General features: G+C 52.6%; 1 protein-coding gene across 1 annotated transcript; it reads right to left on the bottom strand.

The window, feature by feature from the left end:
• Positions 1-3,203: 3,203 nt before the first annotated feature.
• Positions 3,204-16,298, bottom strand: LOC119110406 (zinc finger MYND domain-containing protein 12-like). Its single transcript, XM_037234259.1, has 8 exons — positions 16,228-16,298; positions 15,543-15,678; positions 14,081-14,188; positions 13,441-13,545; positions 11,442-11,546; positions 9,775-9,955; positions 4,895-5,028; positions 3,204-3,245 (listed from the first exon to the last, which is right to left on the bottom strand). The coding sequence occupies exons 1-8, from the start codon at positions 16,296-16,298 to the stop codon at positions 3,204-3,206; spliced, it is 882 nt and encodes a 293-aa protein (XP_037090154.1).
• Between the last annotated feature and the right edge of the window lie 688 nt (positions 16,299-16,986).

Here is a 16,986-nt window from a genome sequence, read left to right as displayed (position 1 = left end):
AGAGTTTCCAGAATCCAAAATTTCTCGAGTGCGTATTACGCCTTTCTCGTGGTGTTTTTGTACATGAAGCCGTAATCATATTTTGTTGACAACGCATTCATTTATTCAGTTTGTGGCGGCATTCTTCAGTTATTGGATTAGTCTTACTACCAAAATAACTAGTACCGATGTTCAACTCCCTGTATTATGTAGCACAAAACGTGATTTGTGGTTGTAATATACGTTGAATGTTTAGAACTGTTTGTGTTTGACACCATAACGCGTCTCCGTGCGGCGGCTCGACCTTGACCGCGTGACCCGGCGGACGACAAGGACGGGCGGTCGAGTCAACTGTGACTGGCAGGTGAGGGCAATCACACTGGTGGTCAGCGGCTCGGTGTTGTGCTGGAACGGGACCATAGACTGGTGAAGAGAAATGGGAAATAGCTTGACGATTTTCTTCGCTGCATGGATGCATATCGCCTCCTGTAGGCGATGACAACAGAGGAGTGGACAAGGCCTTGGATAAGTGTAATCGACTTGCTGTCGGAAAACAATAACCAAGGACGTGCAGAGCTCGAAATCGGCACTTCGGCGAGAGTTCGGGAATTCTTCCATATGACATCAGGACAATTTCGACAAACGCCGCAGACATCCCGAAGAAAAACAACTTATGATATGCTCATCACGAGTGTACGCACGTAGTTTCGTGGCACATTTCCGGGTACGAATCCCGCCTCTCCAGTAGCGTCTTTCTTGCTCAGAAGAGGTTTCTGAGGCAGTATCAGCCCCGTGGTAGTATCTCAGACCTGCCGCTTCCTCTGGAGATAGCCGTCGGTAAACTGCCCGATCATGCAAAATGAATCGACGAAGCCACTTCATCGTCAGCATTGCAATCGGCCCCGTTCGGCACGTGAAAGAAGACGTCGCAGCGGAAGACTGTGGGCTCGCTCAGCTGCGGGGCGAGGTCACTGAATCGTCGCGCGTGTTGAACACGGTTCGCTCCGGTGCACCGCCGCCCTCCCCTCATGGAACGGCGGATGGGCCCGCCCGGGACGATGTGACGCCACAGCACGCGGCGGCACGGGTCCGCGGTGCGCTAGGGCACCTTCAGGGAGACCTTACGAACCAAGGACATTGTTAGCTGTGGACGTTATGACCTGTGTACGTTACGAACTATGGACATCATAAACTGTTGGACACAATGGCTGTGGACATTTTGAACTGTAGGCATTTTGAACTGTGAAAATTATGAACGCCCCCCCCCCCCCCCATGTTGTGCGCAGGGGCACGTTCAGGTAGAGAGCATTCACATGCCATGGGGACCGGTCGGCCGGCAGCGGCCCAGGTGAAGAGGAAGTCGGCGTGCTGAGCCCGACGCCCACCGGCATCAGTGCAGCCGGACTGTATCTGTGGTCCGTCCGGCGGGGCCGCCGTCGGCTGACAGCGCACCTCGGGACTGATGATCAGTGACCCGACCTGAAGGCCCGAAAGACGCGAAGCGCTGGCCGAAGGTTGCATTAAAGGGAATGTTCCACATTTGCATGGTGTTTTGAGCTAAGGCAACCATTTTGAAGGTTAACATGATTCAGTGTAATCCACTAGACCTTCATAAGACACAGCACCCTCCGGTTTCAGAGCTAGACCCCCGCGAAGCTGCGCAGACTCTCTCGTGCAGACCTCTTCAAGGCTACCCTGGCACGCGTGATGTCACAGACACGCCACGCAAATGCTGTCCCCTCTTTGGCCATACGACGTTCGATGGCCGTCACATCCAGTTATGGTGTGTCTGGCGTGCGTGAGCGCGATTTATGAAACGAACGGGCTTGATTTAGCTCGAGGCGGCGAGCGGGCCAACTTTAGCAGCGTGGGCGCAATTTATGAAACAAACGGGCTTAATTTAGCAGCGAGGCGGCGGGCTTGCCTAGCCACACGTACCAGTGTGTCGTGATTACAAAGGACAAGTTTCCAATGCGGCTCCGTTGCTTAAATCTGGCTACTGCGCTTATAATTGTCGAAAAGGATGCACATAAGATCGTGAATTGAAGCCAAAAGACAAGCATTCAGCCTAATAGAGGTCGATTGAGATGCCCGTGGCGACAAAGGGCCAACATACTTTAAAACGTGATCGGGTGGGGGTCAACTGACTCCCAAAGTCTTCCCTCAAATCATTTTCGAACGGCTCAACGAAGCTGCGCGAAAAATTTGCATACCTGTAGAGAACTGAATGGTGAATCTTTTGATGTCAAAATTAGATGTACCTTGTAAGGTCGCTGACCTATGGCAGGTCAAAGTCAAGTCGTGGATCTCGGCCATGGTCATTCCCAGGAAATCGCTTAATGTGTGAGACAACGGAGTGTTTGACAAAGACATACACATGTGACATAGCTTCTTAGGCAGTAAACGAGTCGAATTTAGAATTACAACCAATTCTATTGACCTAGAGTCAGGTATGAAGGTCGAGCGAAGTTAAAAGCAACCTGCTTTTCACTCAAAATATTGGTTTATGGGTTAGTTTCTGGCCTTCATTTGCAACCGATTAATGGCAGGGACTGCCACTTACACGTTCCATTAACCTTTTTGAGCTCAGAGTAGTTCACTGGCGCTAAATGGCCCAGGTCAACTATTCTTTTTTCAGGAGCATGCTGCCCAGTGTTTTGCCTGACGCTTGTTTGAATGGCAAAATAGAAGCAACATCCTAGGTATTTGGTCACATTGACCCAATAAACGTCAAAAAGGTAGCTGAAAATAACAGGACACCACTGACCTTAGCTTAGAATATGTTTATAGGTTCACGGCGGTTGCGGAAGAGGCACTGGGACACTTGGGACGCCAATCTTGAGTTTGACATTGTTTGACCTTATTTGATCCCAAGGTCATGACCTGGGAATCTCAAATTTTGGCACAGGTTATTTCATGTACAGGTCAATCCACCCTATGAATTTGGTGTTTCTAATGATCTTAGTTTTTGAGATCTTAGGGCGTCAAATTGACCCCCACCTGGGCGACGGGTATTCAACCGGCCACCCGGGCGCGTGTTATAACAGGATATTTATCAGAATTTGACAGCTGGCATACGCCTGATGACGCCTTCAGGAAGATGTCATCCGGACACACTCAACTGCGTCCTTCGATCCAATGAGTTTTGCTACATGTCATGCCCGTGTCCTCTACTACTGCCCTCCCGCACTTGCCGGGCGGCAGGTGTCGGCGGCAGCCAGCCCTCACACCTTCACGACCGAGCCATGTGCCATGCCGGGCGGCAGCTGTCGGCGGCAGCCAGCCCTCGCACCTTCACGACCGAGCCATGTGCCATGCCGGGCGGCAGCTGCCGGTGGCAGCTAGCCCTCACACCTTCATGACCGAGCCATGTGCCAGTTGTTCGGGGGCCACAGCATGCCTGATCTGTTACAGGCACCCTGCTGGTCTCTGCCCACGCCCGGCGGGCGGAGGCGGCCGCGGCGGGCGGAGGCGGTCGCGGCGGCGGCGGCGTCCAGCGGCGGCGCCCGTCGCATTCAGAGACGGCAACCATCGCGAGTCATGGCTTTTGTTTTTTTATCCCCGTCCTGACAGACCGTGGACCAGCTTTGATTCCCAGGGTTGGTTCATAGTTCCCACTTTTCTTCTGATAACGAGATCTAGAATCTTTAATTGAGGAGTATAGTTATGCAACACGAATTGGGGTTGATCAATGGAAAAGGTCGAGCCTACCACAAAATTACGCCAACAAACCAGTCGTCTCCTTTCCTCTAATTCCAATGATGTTTGCCATAACCTTCATAACTAATTTTCCCCTCGTGCTCAGAGCCAGCCCACCGACTGTGGTACACCTCTCCCGGGTGAGCCTCACAGAACAGTGTCGTCCCGCATCCGGCAGAGCACGAGAGCCAGCCCGCCGACTGTGGTACACCTCTCCCGGGTGAGCCTCACAGGAGTGTCGTCCCGTCCCCGGCAGGGCACGATAGCCTGCCCGCCGACTGTGGTACACCTCTCCCGGGTGGGCCTCACAGGACAGTGTCGTCCCGTCCTCGGCAGAGCACGAGAGCCTGCCCACCGACTGTGGTACACCTCTCCCGGGTGGGCCTCACAGGACAGTGTCGTCCCGTCCTCGGCAGAGCACGAGAGCCTGCCCACCGACTGTGGTACACCTCTCCCGGGTGGGCCTCACAGGACAGTGTCGTCCCGTCCCCGGCAGAGCACGAGAGCCTGCCCGCCGACTGTGGCACACCTCTCCTGGGTGAGCCTCACAGGACAGTGTCGTCCCGTCCTCGGCAGAGCACGAGAGCCTGCCCGCCGACTGTGGTACACCTCTCCCGGGTGAGCCTCACAGGACAGTGTCGTCCCGTCCCCGGCAGGGCACGGCTGCAGGACGGCGGCCGCTCGGTTCGTTGCCGCTGCCGGTCCGAGCCCATGCCCAGGGCATCATACCACCTGGAGCGCGCTCTGACCAGCCGCCGGGCTGATCTCCCCCCCCCCCCCCCCCCCGTCCTTCCCAATCCACCCCTCCTGCCAGCCAGCAGCCCCAGGGCCTCCAGAGCTTACTCAAAGCACTCGGAAACGGTTTGCTGCACATGTGCTCCCGTTGCTTCACTAATCGTCCCACCACGAGGGGCTCCTGATAAAAGCTAACCAGTGCTGCCTTCGGCTTGGAAAGTTATCTCATGCGCATGCCCAGACGCCGGCCACGACAATGTAGCCGTAAGCAGGAAACAGGTCAGGTGACCCAAGACAGGACCGATTGAAATTGGTGTTATCAAGTTGGTTTCGTCCCAGCCCGCCCGCGCCACAGTCGTTCTCTGGCAGGGGTTACACCGCTCGCCGTGACCTCGCCATGACCTCTCCGTGATCTCTCCGTCACCTCACCGTATCCTCTTCGTGACCTGGCCGTGACCTCACCGTGACCGACCCACCTCACTGCGGCCAGCGACGAGCCGGCTGCGGCGTCATCCCCCGTGGAGGTGAAGGACTTTCGTATCAAGGTCAGCACGTGCAGGGCCTCGATGACCTCCGGGTCCGACAGCCGGTGGGGCACCTCTCCCTCCTCCACTTCTGCTGGAACAGGCGCCCAGTGAGTGAGCCACTTCGCCAAGCTGCGCTTAAGCTGGATGGTACCTGGTTGTTACCAAGCTGGCTTCCATTTACACCCAAACGATGTAAGATATGCGTTGATTCATCTTTCCTTCAAATCAACAAACCTAAATGTACGTCAAAATTTTATTAAACCAAGTAATGTTTCATTCCATTCCCTGTCCACGTCCTTTGCAATGTTCCAAATGCAGTCAAGCCCAGGCCATGGGGGATTACTTAACCACTGAGAACAACATATAAATGTAGAGACATGCTGTCATAGGCGGTCCAGCTCATGTGGGTCCCACAGTTCTCGAATCAAATGACATCCCATTCCAGGCCCTTTGATATTTTCTTGGCGCATCCAGTTCAGTCCATGAATGGCTTACTAATTCCTGAACATATCCAACGCACGAAGAGCGGTAATCTCTGACGATGTAACGCTATGGTGCGGTGGGCCCATGCCCCAGAGAGCAGATGTTGCTCCTGTTCCGGCGACTGCGCGAGGTCTGAGCCCATGCCCCAGAGGGCAGATGTTGCTCCTGTTCCGGCGACTGCGCGAGGTCTGAGCCCATGCCCCAGAGAGCAGATGTTGCTCCTGTTCCGGCGACTGCGCGAGGTCTGAGCCCATGCCCCAGAGAGCAGATGCTGCTCCTGTTCTGGGGACTGCGCGAGGTCTGAGCCCATGCCCCAGAGAGCAGATGCTGCTCCTGTTCCGGGGAGTGCGCGAGATCAGAGCTCGTGGGTGGTGCATGTGATTTTAATAAAGTAAGGACAGAGAGAGCGAGAGAAAGAGAGGGGGAGACGTGAAATGAAGATAACTGAACGTCCGAAACACAAACACTGCGGATGACAGATTAACATACCTTTTTATCATTTTTCAATAGATACAAAGCAACAGGCGAAAAGGCATTTAACAGCAGCTGAAAGAGCTTTAAGAGCTGAACAATTCTCTAAACTGAACACACAGATATTCATCGGCATAAAACCAAACCGATAATGCAGAGCGATTTTCATTTTATAAAAGGAAAAGTTGCCATTGTTGGAGGACCAAAACACTGCCTTCAATTCCTGGGAAAAAACCAAGTCTCCAAGCTTCCTATCTCTGTCCATCTGTAGACAACAAACATGCTTAGTCTCACATTGGATATACGCTTCCCAAAAATATGGCCTTGACGAACATGTTTTCTCCGTTCGGACATGCTGCTACCATTAGCTAAGGACCTCAAAAACATTTCTAAGCTTTTCGGGCTCTGATGACAGGCTACCCCAGCCATGCGTTTCTTTTGCAAATTGGTCGCGTAAGCAGCTTTGGCAGGAACAAATATCATGAAGAACATATCTCTCAATGGAAACACAGTGTTGGTGTGATCATGATCATCCTTCTTGCACCTCTGATTTGTAGTATGGCTCACTTGCGCATATTCTGAACACTGCCATTTTGCCTGCATTTTGATGAAGGCCTTTTAACGACCTCCAAGTGCTCCCCTAAGTACTGTTTCTATATTGTAGTGTCTGCATTAGCTTGTTTCTGCATAAGAAAATAGTTTAAATGTTTATCACGGCTTCTTTATATGCATCAGGTTTACCAAGAACCCCTACATCGCACCGTGTTTTTTTTAAAAGCAACTCAAGCATGACATGCAAATTTTACCTTGCGTAACTTATTTTTCGACCCGATTTGTGTATTGCACAAGCACTGCCTCCAGTCCCTATTGCAGATTACAAAAGACGCTGAGAGGGTAACGGGCTGTGTAACTTTCAATTAAGATTTATGGGCGCTTATAGCTTTCATAGGTCGATGAACTCACGGGCCGAATACAACTCGGCATCTTGGTACCATGTAACGGTGCTCGCCGCCAAGTGACAACGCGTCAACGCTACACGCTGGCTTAACACAGGAACCACGAAATTTGCGGCTTTCCCGAAAATCGGTCAATGGCGGACGTAAAACGATTTCCTGCCTCAACAAGACAATATCATAGTGAAGCGAAAAAATCACCTTTTCGGTGTGTGAAATCAGCACCTTTCCTGTCTCAACAACACAATATTTAAGTGAAGTGAAGTCATCACCTTTCCTGCCTCAACAACACAATATTATAGCGAAGTGAAATCATCACCCTTCCTGTCTCAACAACACAAAATCACAGTGAAGTGAAATCGTCCCCTTACGACTCGGCAACTAACGGGAATCGCATGGGTGTGAGCGCGGGTCATTATGACAGCCGGCAATGAATGCTTCCAGAGACCTGTGTGCAAACATTGTCATGACTGGCTGTCGAGCCATCAAACGGTACGCTTCGGAATCTGAATGCATGGCGTGAGCCTGGTCGTGACCGTCTACGGGGCTCAAATGTCCTCTTTCTTTGGCAATTTTGGAGCGTCATGGATCATTTTGATAATTGGTATCAAACAATCGTAACTTGCACTTCAGCGACGTGATGATGACGTCACTTGTGGCGCTAAGGATCACCGAACCATTTTAGCGTGATCAGGACCGCTTGGCCTACGCAAACATGGTCGAAAAGTTTGGCACACTTGTACACTTCTGCCCAAGACGATTTTGGAAAAAAAAACTGTGGGATGGGGCACAAATATGCCGTGTTTCCACCGCCCTACCCCGGCCCCACTTATATTGGTTTCTTAATATGGCGCAGTTGCGCATATTTTGTCTTTTGACCTGAGCTGACCGGCTCACCAGAAGCGGACAATTTTCATTTATTAGAGTCTTATTCCCTAATATTCCAAACAGTCACTCCGAACCTTCTGAATGGATGGATTTTGGGGACCAGAGCTCACGCTAAGCAGCGCTTGTTGTGGACCTGATGGATTTTGGGGACCAGAGCCCACGCTAAGCAGCGCTTGTTGTGTACCGTGACCCGTTACCCGTTACCCGTGACCCGTCACGTTCGATCGTGAAATTCCAGGTCAGCGGCAGAATTAAGTGGCGAATGCTTAACGCACCGCAATGCTTGCACGGTCCATCACACTCTCTGACGTCAAGTGACCCTAAGCACGGCTGCTGCCACCGGCCCCAGGCTATTCCAGTCAAGGGCAAATAGCGAGCGCCTAAAGCGACTCGAATCCACCCCGCCACGGGTGGGTGGATCGGAAGGCAGGCGCTCTAACCTACCAACCTATCGGAAATCAATTGAATATTACGCACAACCTGAATTGGGAGGCGCGCTATTTTTCTAACCGCTCTGTGCATCTTGCAAACAAGGGGTTCGTTACCTGAAACATTTTCAGATCGTATTACCAAGGGCTTTTGTTGTTCGACGCAATGCATTATTAACAAAAGATTCAACACGTTGTTTTGACTTTTATTTTTATTTGCGAATGCCTGAATGTGTGACAGGCATCACCAGTGAGAAAAGGAATAGCTTCTTTGGAGGTTTGTGTACAGCTTTTTCATACCTATGTTTATACAATTGGTCAGAATCCGCTGTCTGTCTTGCAGCTTTCCCTCACTGTTCCATCTACTCCTTTCTAATATTTACTTATGTATGCCGGATAATATCGCTAAGCTGTAAAGCGGCGATAGAATTGTGGCCCCAAAAGCTGAAGTAGCTGAATGAAAAACGGCGCGAAGTGCCCAGTAAGGAAAATACTGATGAAACTTGAATAGTAGAAAAACCGCTGACTGCAACACGCGCGCCTAACAATAGTGTACTCAGCTAGTTTTCATATGCATATAGACATGGCCAGGCTGTTCTGGTGGTGTGCAAGGTTATATTGCACATCTGCGTTTGATATGAACTGCCCAGCTTGGGCTAGAACGGCTTTAGATCATCAGATTATTATCGCGCCCCAAGTGTCCCCCAAGTATCCCCAACTGTACGAATCGGGTGCACTCAAGGCCAGGGAATGCGGAGACCACTACACATAAAAGTCCCGACTAACACCCTTCTCTTCGAAGCCGGTTCTGAGCCCCTCCCCCCCCCCCCGCTGTTTCCCTTGGCAGCATGTCGTCTTGCTGGAACCACTACTGGTTTCTTTTGATGCTCGTTCTTCGAGCAGCTCAGCACTTCGGTACCCCGAGAGCAGTTTGTCTCTCTCTAAAAGCGCACAACAATCAGATAAGACTGCTGAAGTAAGGTCACTTATCGAAGATAGAAAACAAAAAGGCGAATCAATGGCCGCGCACAAAGTTAAACGCCTAATATGCAATAGTGTCGGCTAATACTGTCGAATTTTGGTCAGGTTAAGAGCTTAATGAATATGACATCTGAAGGCAGCGTTGCTCTTTGTAAGTAAATTAACGAATGGAAAGTGTCCATTCCACTGCAAGGAAGCCACGCGATGGTGTATAGGCTTATAATGTGTTTAGCCAGTAAATCTTTCTTATCACCAGGCGGTTACCTATGACTTCGAGCCGTTCGCTTGCCAAGTAGTTTCAAGTGCCTGGAGTCGATAGCTGGAAGCACCGGCCCTTGGCTGTCCCCAGTTGTTGAAAATTCATTAAAGGCTCAACATAGACAAAAATTTTGGTCGAAAACTCATAGAATATTCCAACACACACACAGAGAGCAAGATTTTCCATATCTCCCGCTTTTTCAAACTCCCACAGTGCCACACCCTCATTTCAAGTTTCTGGACGAAATCACGCATGCATTTGATTGCTAATTGACTGGCGTGCAGATGCGGGCAGCATGCACAATGCCCTGGCTGCTCTGCTCTGATCGCACCGGCATCGGACCGTCACAGCAGCAACGCCACTACGCTCACCGCCGTAGAAGTACTGCTGCCAGATGGTCACAATCTGGCGAAAAAGCGAGGAGACGATGTCAAACTTCTCCATCTGTAGCAAAGATTCCGCCAGGCGGAAGTAGCCCAGAGTGCACCGCACGTCCTGCGGCCCAAACGCCTCGGCGCAGTGGTGGACGTCCTCGGCGCAGCACCACTTCGCCTGCCGGTGACATGAGCAGATCTGACGCACCAGAAGTCGGCGGCACGAGCTGTGGCGCGGCAGCAGACTTCCATCCGTCAGTACGCTTGAGCCCCGGAGGCAATGCACCCTAATCCAAGACAAGACACCCGTCAGAGGCCAGAGGTCAGGTCAAAGGTCAGGTCAGAGGTCCCGTGCGGTCGGGCTCTGACGCTCCATGACAGGTGCCGGCCCGTTAAAAAGTCGTCACGCTGTCTCGTCGTCGTGTCACCTCTCGCTGTCTCGTCGTCCCGTCATCTCTCGCCACGCTGTCGCGTCGTTCTGTCACCTCACGCCACGCTGTGTAGTCCTGTCATCTCTCGCCACGCTGTCTCGCCGTTCTGTCACCTCACGCCACGCTGTGTAGTCCCGTCATCTCTCGCCACGCTGTCTCGTCGTTCTGTCACCTCACGCCACGCTGTGTAGTCCCGTCATCTCTCGCCACGCTGTCTCGTCGTTCTGTCACCTCACGCCACGCTGTGTAGTCCCGTCATCTCTCGCCACGCTGTCTCGTCGTTCTGTCACCTCACGCCACGCTGTGTAGTCCCGTCATCTCTCGCCACGCTGTCTCGTCGTTCTGTCACCTCACGCCACGCTGTGTAGTCCCGTCATCTCTCGCCACGCTGTCTCGTCGTTCTGTCACCTCACGCCACGCTGTGTAGTCCCGTCATCTCTCGCCACGCTGTCTCGTCGTTCTGTCACCTCACGCCACGCTGTGTAGTCCCGTCATCTCTCGCCACGCTGTCTCGTCGTTCTGTCACCTCACGCCACGCTGTGTAGTCCCGTCATCTCTCGCCACGCTGTCTCGTCGTTCTGTCACCTCACGCCACGCTGTGTAGTCCCGTCATCTCTCGCCACGCTGTCTCGTCGTTCTGTCACCTCACGCCACGCTGTGTAGTCCCGTCATCTCTCGATGTCTCGTCGTTCCGTCATCTCTCGATGTCTCGTCGTTCCGTCATCTCTCGCTGTCTCGTCGTTCCGTCACCTCACGCCACGCTGACATGTAGTCACGTCACCTCTCGTCACGCTGACATGTAGTCACGTCACCTCTCGTCACGCTGGCTTGTCGTCACGTCACCTCTTGCCGCGTTGACTTGTCACGTCACCTGTCGTTACGCTGATTTTCGAATGCATCACGACACTTCACAGTCTTTTAGAATGCGTTCAGAAAAATAATGGAATGCAATCTGCCTGTGGCGATAATGTCAAGACACCGCATCAATTGAGCTGGCTCAAAATTACTTCAGGGATTACAAAAAGTGAATTTCAGTGAGTGCAAATAGAAAATCAGCGTCGTGAAGGTCATGAAGGAACGTGGCTACAAATTAATCACTGTATTGCTGGTTCAAAGATTGGTTAAATTTGATGGCGTGGACAGAATTCATTCCCGCAGCGCATTTCGAGCCCGCAACATGTTTTGCTCACACGACACACGTGGCCACCTTTTGGCAAGACAAGCAAACTATACCTGCACCCATTCCCGCCTGGCGGCCAACAGCTGGCCCCATCCACGGAACAGCCAGGCCCGGAGGGCGTGATCTTCGCTCTTGGCGTAGATCAGAGTCCACTCCCCCTGCAAGACGGCGGCTCCGGTCAGGTGGGGCCCGCCACACGCGTCAGCGGCTCACCACGGCAAGATCCCGGCTTCGAGGCTGCCCGCGACGGAGTATCTGCCTTCGGTGGCTAGGCTCAGGAAGGGGAGCATACGCGTTTGCGCTTGACTTCGTTTTAGTGAAGTCCATTTCGACTCTACCACGCGGCGCGTGACGGTTTTGATTCTGAACGGCACCACGCAATTTTGGATCTACGCCGTTTGCGGCTAAACAGCCACCGCTTATTTTCGGAATCGGTTGCGCTGAGCACGTTCCGCCGGCAGCAACTCAGGAAATGAGTCGGTCCATGCATTTATTCTTGTTTATTCAATATCACTATTACGCAGATGACTCCAGTCGATTTGGTGCACGTATGATATATCAGACATTCATTATACCCCGATAGGCGCACTATACTTCTATTTCAGTTGGCTCACTGATGTTTCGGCTGGACCGACTGTAACTCCGTCTCACAGCAAACGATTGAGGAGGCAATTCCAGTCTGACTGCGTACATTTGGACGGTTAAAGAATCCATTTAGACTTCACTGCGAGTCAAACGCAATCTTACAGCCTGGACGTAGCCGTTGAAAGAAAATAAGTAGCAAGATAGCAGATTGAACATTTTTCAGCGGCACAATGCTCCGCTTGTTCTGTTCTATGTGCACATTGGTGTGCCGTTCGCAACATATGTGTTTAGTACCGCACTTGCAGCCCACGTCTATGGTCTTTGACGACCCAGGTGGGCTGCAAACTGGCATGTTGCGTTCTCAAAGAGTCCAATGGAATCGACTGTTTTGGTTTGAAAAGGAACGAAATGACGTCATATTTTCACGAAAACTGCACGGATCATGACCACAGAGTTGGAGCAGGGTGATCTCGACGCATACGCGCATTCCAGATTGCCACATGCTTGCAAAATGTCCACAGAAAGTTTTCATGCACGCCACAAGCGTGTGACCATTCGGAGCTCACTCCGCCAGAAACCAAGGCTCATCGCCAGCCAATGGGAATGCATCACTTGCCATGACTGCTTTACCGTTGGCGGACGTGGCCCGCCGCGATGGCAAGCCTCGCTGACGCGGTCCGCGCCGCAGCCTCTGACCTGGGACAGAAAGCCTTCGGCGCTACTGATCTCGCTCAACATGGCGGCCTCTGACCTGGGACAGAAAGCCTTCGGCGCTATTAATCTCGCTCAACATAGCGGCCTCTGACCTGGGACAGAAGGCCTTGGGCGCTATTAATCTCGCTCAACATGGCGGCATCTGACCTGGGACAGAAGGCCTTGGGCGCTGTTGAGCTCGCTCAACACAGCGGCCTCTGACCTGGGACAGAAAGCCCTCTGCACTGTTGAGCTTGCTCAGCATAGCGGCCTCTGACCTGGAGCAGAAAGCCTTCGGCGCTGATGAGCTCGCTCAACATAGTGGCCTCTGACCTGGAACAGATAGCCTTCGGCGCTGATGAGCTCGCTCAACATAGCGGCCTCTGACCTGGGACAGAAAGCCTTGGGCGCTGTTGAGTTCGCTCAACACAGCGGCCTCTGACCTGGGACAGAAAGCCTTGGGCGCTGTTGAGCTCGCTCAACACAGCGGCCTCTGACCTGGGACAGAAAGCCTTCGGGCGTTACTGATCTCGCTCAACATGGCGGCATCTGACCTGGAACAGACAGCCTTCAGCGCTGTTGAGCTCGCCCAGCAGGACGGCCTCTGACCTGAGACAGATAGCCTTCTGCGCTGTTGAGCTCGCCCAGCAGGACGGCCTCTGACCTGAGACAGATAGCCTTCGGCGCTGTTGAGCTCGCCCAGCAGGACGGCCTCTGACCTGGGATAGATAGCCTTCGGCGCTGTTGAGCTCGCCCAGCAGGACGGCCTCTGACCTGGGACAGATAGCCTTCGGCGCTGTTGAGCTCGCCCAGCAGGACGCAGGCCGACGCCAGCATCAGGAACGGCCGGATCAACTCCACACTGGACGCGCCGAACACCTGGCGGCGCCAGCACTTCAGCTTAGCACCGCAGCTCAGCATCAGCTCGGCATTTCAGCACCACGGCTCGAGCAACGCAGCTCAGCACCAGCGCCGCAGTTACGCTTGCTTATAGGTGGAAAATATGTTGAGAAAAGTTTCTGTGGCAACGGCGATAGAACGAACATTTTTCAATAGCAAGCCTGCAAAAGCATGTCGACGTCAAGCAAACTCCGCATGGGAACAGCCATACCTGCTACAATGCATTTCTGTCAAGCGTGTCCCAGCCCTTATTCTTCCCTAACTTGTGCCGACCGCCATGGCCGCGCCCAGCCGCGGTCCACACAGCCCTCCCCCGTTCTGAGCCTTGCCACGGGGCTGTACCGGGACCTGACCCAGGCCGCTAGGGTGACCTAACCTCGGCCACCACGGTGATCTGACCTCGGCCGCCATGGTGACCTGAACTCGGCCGCCATGGTGACCTGACCCCGGCCGCCACGGTGACCTGACCTCAGCCGCCATGGTGACCTGACCTCGGCCGCCATGGTGTCCTGACCTCGGCCGCCATGGTGAGCGCCTGTTTCGCCGCGGGCATGGCGAGGCCGGGTCGGTCGCTGAAGATGTGGCGCGTGCCGCACATGATCGACGTCTGCATGATCCGCAGCTGCGGGCGGCGGCGGCCAATGCCGTTAACACACGGCGCAACAGCAGAACACCGCGGCGGCTCCGAACACCAGGCCAGTGAAGGACAAGGGAGAAGTTCAGAACTACGGTAGGGTGGAAAACACCGGACCAGTTCAGAACTACAGAGGGTGGAAACACCGGACCAGTTCGTAACTACAGGGGGGTGGAAAACACCGGACCAGTTCGTAACTGCGGAGGGGTGGAGACACCGGACCAGTTCAAAACTATAGAGGGGTGGAAAACACCGGACCAGTTCAGAACTACAGAGGGGTGGAAGCACCGGACCAGTTCAGAACCACGGAGGGGTGGAAACATCGGACCAGTTCAGAACTACAGAGGGGTGGAAAACACCGGACCAGTTCAGAACTGCAGAGGGGTGAAAACGCCGGACCAGTTCGGAACTACGGAGGGGTGGAACACACCGGACCAGTTCAAAACTGCAGAGTGATGGAAAACACCGGACCAGTTCAGAACTACGGAAGGGTGGAACACACCGGACCAGTTCACAGCTACGTTGGGGGGGGGGAGGGGGGTTGAAAACACCCGAGATATTAACACCGCGGCGGTTGACAACGCCGAAATAGTTGAGAAAACCACAGAAGTTAGTGAGAAATTCACCCCGGAAAGTAAGACGTCCATTTCAAACTGTAACAGGTACAAAAACAGTAAAATACTGTATAGAACAGTGAAAACAAGGTAAGTCGGATGTTTAGACATAACGAGCACCACACCACCAGGAAACAAACAGTCGTGAGTAAATGCGCGAGGACTTCGCTACAAACATGTTTATGGGAGTACCAGGCCTGAACTCGTACCCAATACAACATTGTCACTTCACCTTACATATATAAAAACGCGCTCAATTTAATCAGTCCACTCAAACACTCAGCCTTATTCTGAAAAGATCGATTTCTGAGGTATTTACTCCGGATTTCTGATCTACGCAGTGGCAGCAAAACGAGCCTCCATATTTGTCAAAAGAGCGAGCGTAGAAAAATCACGCGCGTGACTGGTGACAAAGAGCGATCGACTCGCGTTTGCTGCCGGTACGTGTTTGGCTCAGTACCATCCGCTGTCGGAGCGTACTTGATCTGATTTCTGCTGCCAGAGGATGCTTGACCCACGTTTTGCTGCCGGAGCCCGTTCGATCCGTCTTCTCGCTTCGGAAGAACTTTCCACTGTGCTGTCAAAAACATTTTACTTACCCGTTGCTGTTGAAAGACGCTCGACTCAGCTATCACTGTAAGGGGGTGTTTGACCCCCGCGCCACTGGCGGAGGCTCCTCGCCCCGCCGTGTCCGTCGGAGTGAGTCTCCCCCCCCCCCCCCCCCCCACCTTCTGCTGCCGGACTGTCTCGTCGCGCTGCCGGCGCTCCTCCAGGGTGCAGAAGGCGCGCGCGCTGCCCAGCGCCCCCACCAGTCGACACACCTTGGAGTGCACCGATGCCCAGGCCGTCTTCTGGTGGTCATCACTGCGTGGTAAGCACAAGTCGTAAAGCACACCGCGACTGAAACCCCTCCGGCGACTCACTCGAGTATAGTATTCAGTAAACATTGATGCCTTAGAATGGTCTTTATTTATATTTTTAATTGCACAATTCATGCTTTTATTTTTTCCGTAATTAGATTACACGAGCATTTGAAAATTATAATTTCATTACATTTTACATTTTTCAGCCTGCAGCGTGTGGGCGAACGCGTAAGGTGATAATGATTACCATAGATAAGAAAGTAGTATTAGCCTTATTCCTCGGATAAAAACCAGGGGAATGAAGATATAGCTGGGTTGATGTTTCGGTAACATCTCTTTATCGAAACAAGAGCAGAAGTGTTATTGTTTCAATAAAGGCATGTTACCGAAACATCGACCCAACTATATCTCCATTTTCCTGGATTTTCCTCGAGGAATAAGGCTAATACTACTGTCTTATCTATGTGAACAATGTTCCTCGCTAATGCACTGAACAAATTAGATAATGAGCCCCCTCCACAAAACGAAATAATTCCCACGGCGCGCTTACCAGCAGTAGTACGCGCAGCGGCAGCCAGTGCACAGCAGCAGGGCAGGCTTCTGGCAGAGTTCACAAGCCATCTTACCAGCAGTTATGCGCGCAGCGGCAGCCAGTGCACAGCAGCAGGGCAGGCTTCTGGCAGAGTTCACACGCCATCTTACCAGCAGTAGTACGCGCAGCGGCAGCCAGTGCACAGCAGCAGGGCAGGCTTCTGGCAGAGTTCACAAGCCATCTTGGTCCCCTTGGGGGCCGCCAGGGGGCTGACCACAGCGCCGCTCAACATGTTTGATGGCATGGTTCGTTTGGTATGTCAACAAGATGTCAACCCACTTGAGATGTTGTCTAGCAACGCAGTGGCGACAAAGTAAGGCCAAATGGTTGTGAAAAGAGGGAGCGTAGACATGCACAAAGCGCCGGCCTGTTGCAGTTGAAGTTTTATGCAAGCCACCTGGTGCTCGTTTTCTAAGAAACGTTTCGCATTGAGCCACGCCAGAAAATGAAAAACTCTGGTAATTGGTCATAATCCAAATTCATTCCAAATTTGCTACCGCTCTTGCCCGTCTCGTGCTACTTTTAGCTTGGGTATCTCGGCCTTAAGTCACAGCAAGATGAATCAGAACAAGTGCGCAGGTATCGATAACATATTTCAGTTACCAATTTCATTTATCGACAAAAGATACTCTCTGAATCTGCGCGTTTTGCCAAACATTATGCGGCACACTTTTGAATTCAATCTCACATTCGAATGGTATGCAATCAGCCTTAAAA

Source organism: Pollicipes pollicipes, unplaced genomic scaffold, assembly GCF_011947565.3.
Source record: "Pollicipes pollicipes isolate AB1234 unplaced genomic scaffold, Ppol_2.1 Scaffold_1600;HRSCAF=1878_pilon_pilon_pilon, whole genome shotgun sequence".
NCBI classification, from domain to species: Eukaryota; Metazoa; Arthropoda; class Thecostraca; order Pollicipedomorpha; family Pollicipedidae; genus Pollicipes; species Pollicipes pollicipes.
Note: the sequence above shows the minus strand (reverse complement) of the source record. Positions and strands in the feature narration are given on the sequence as shown.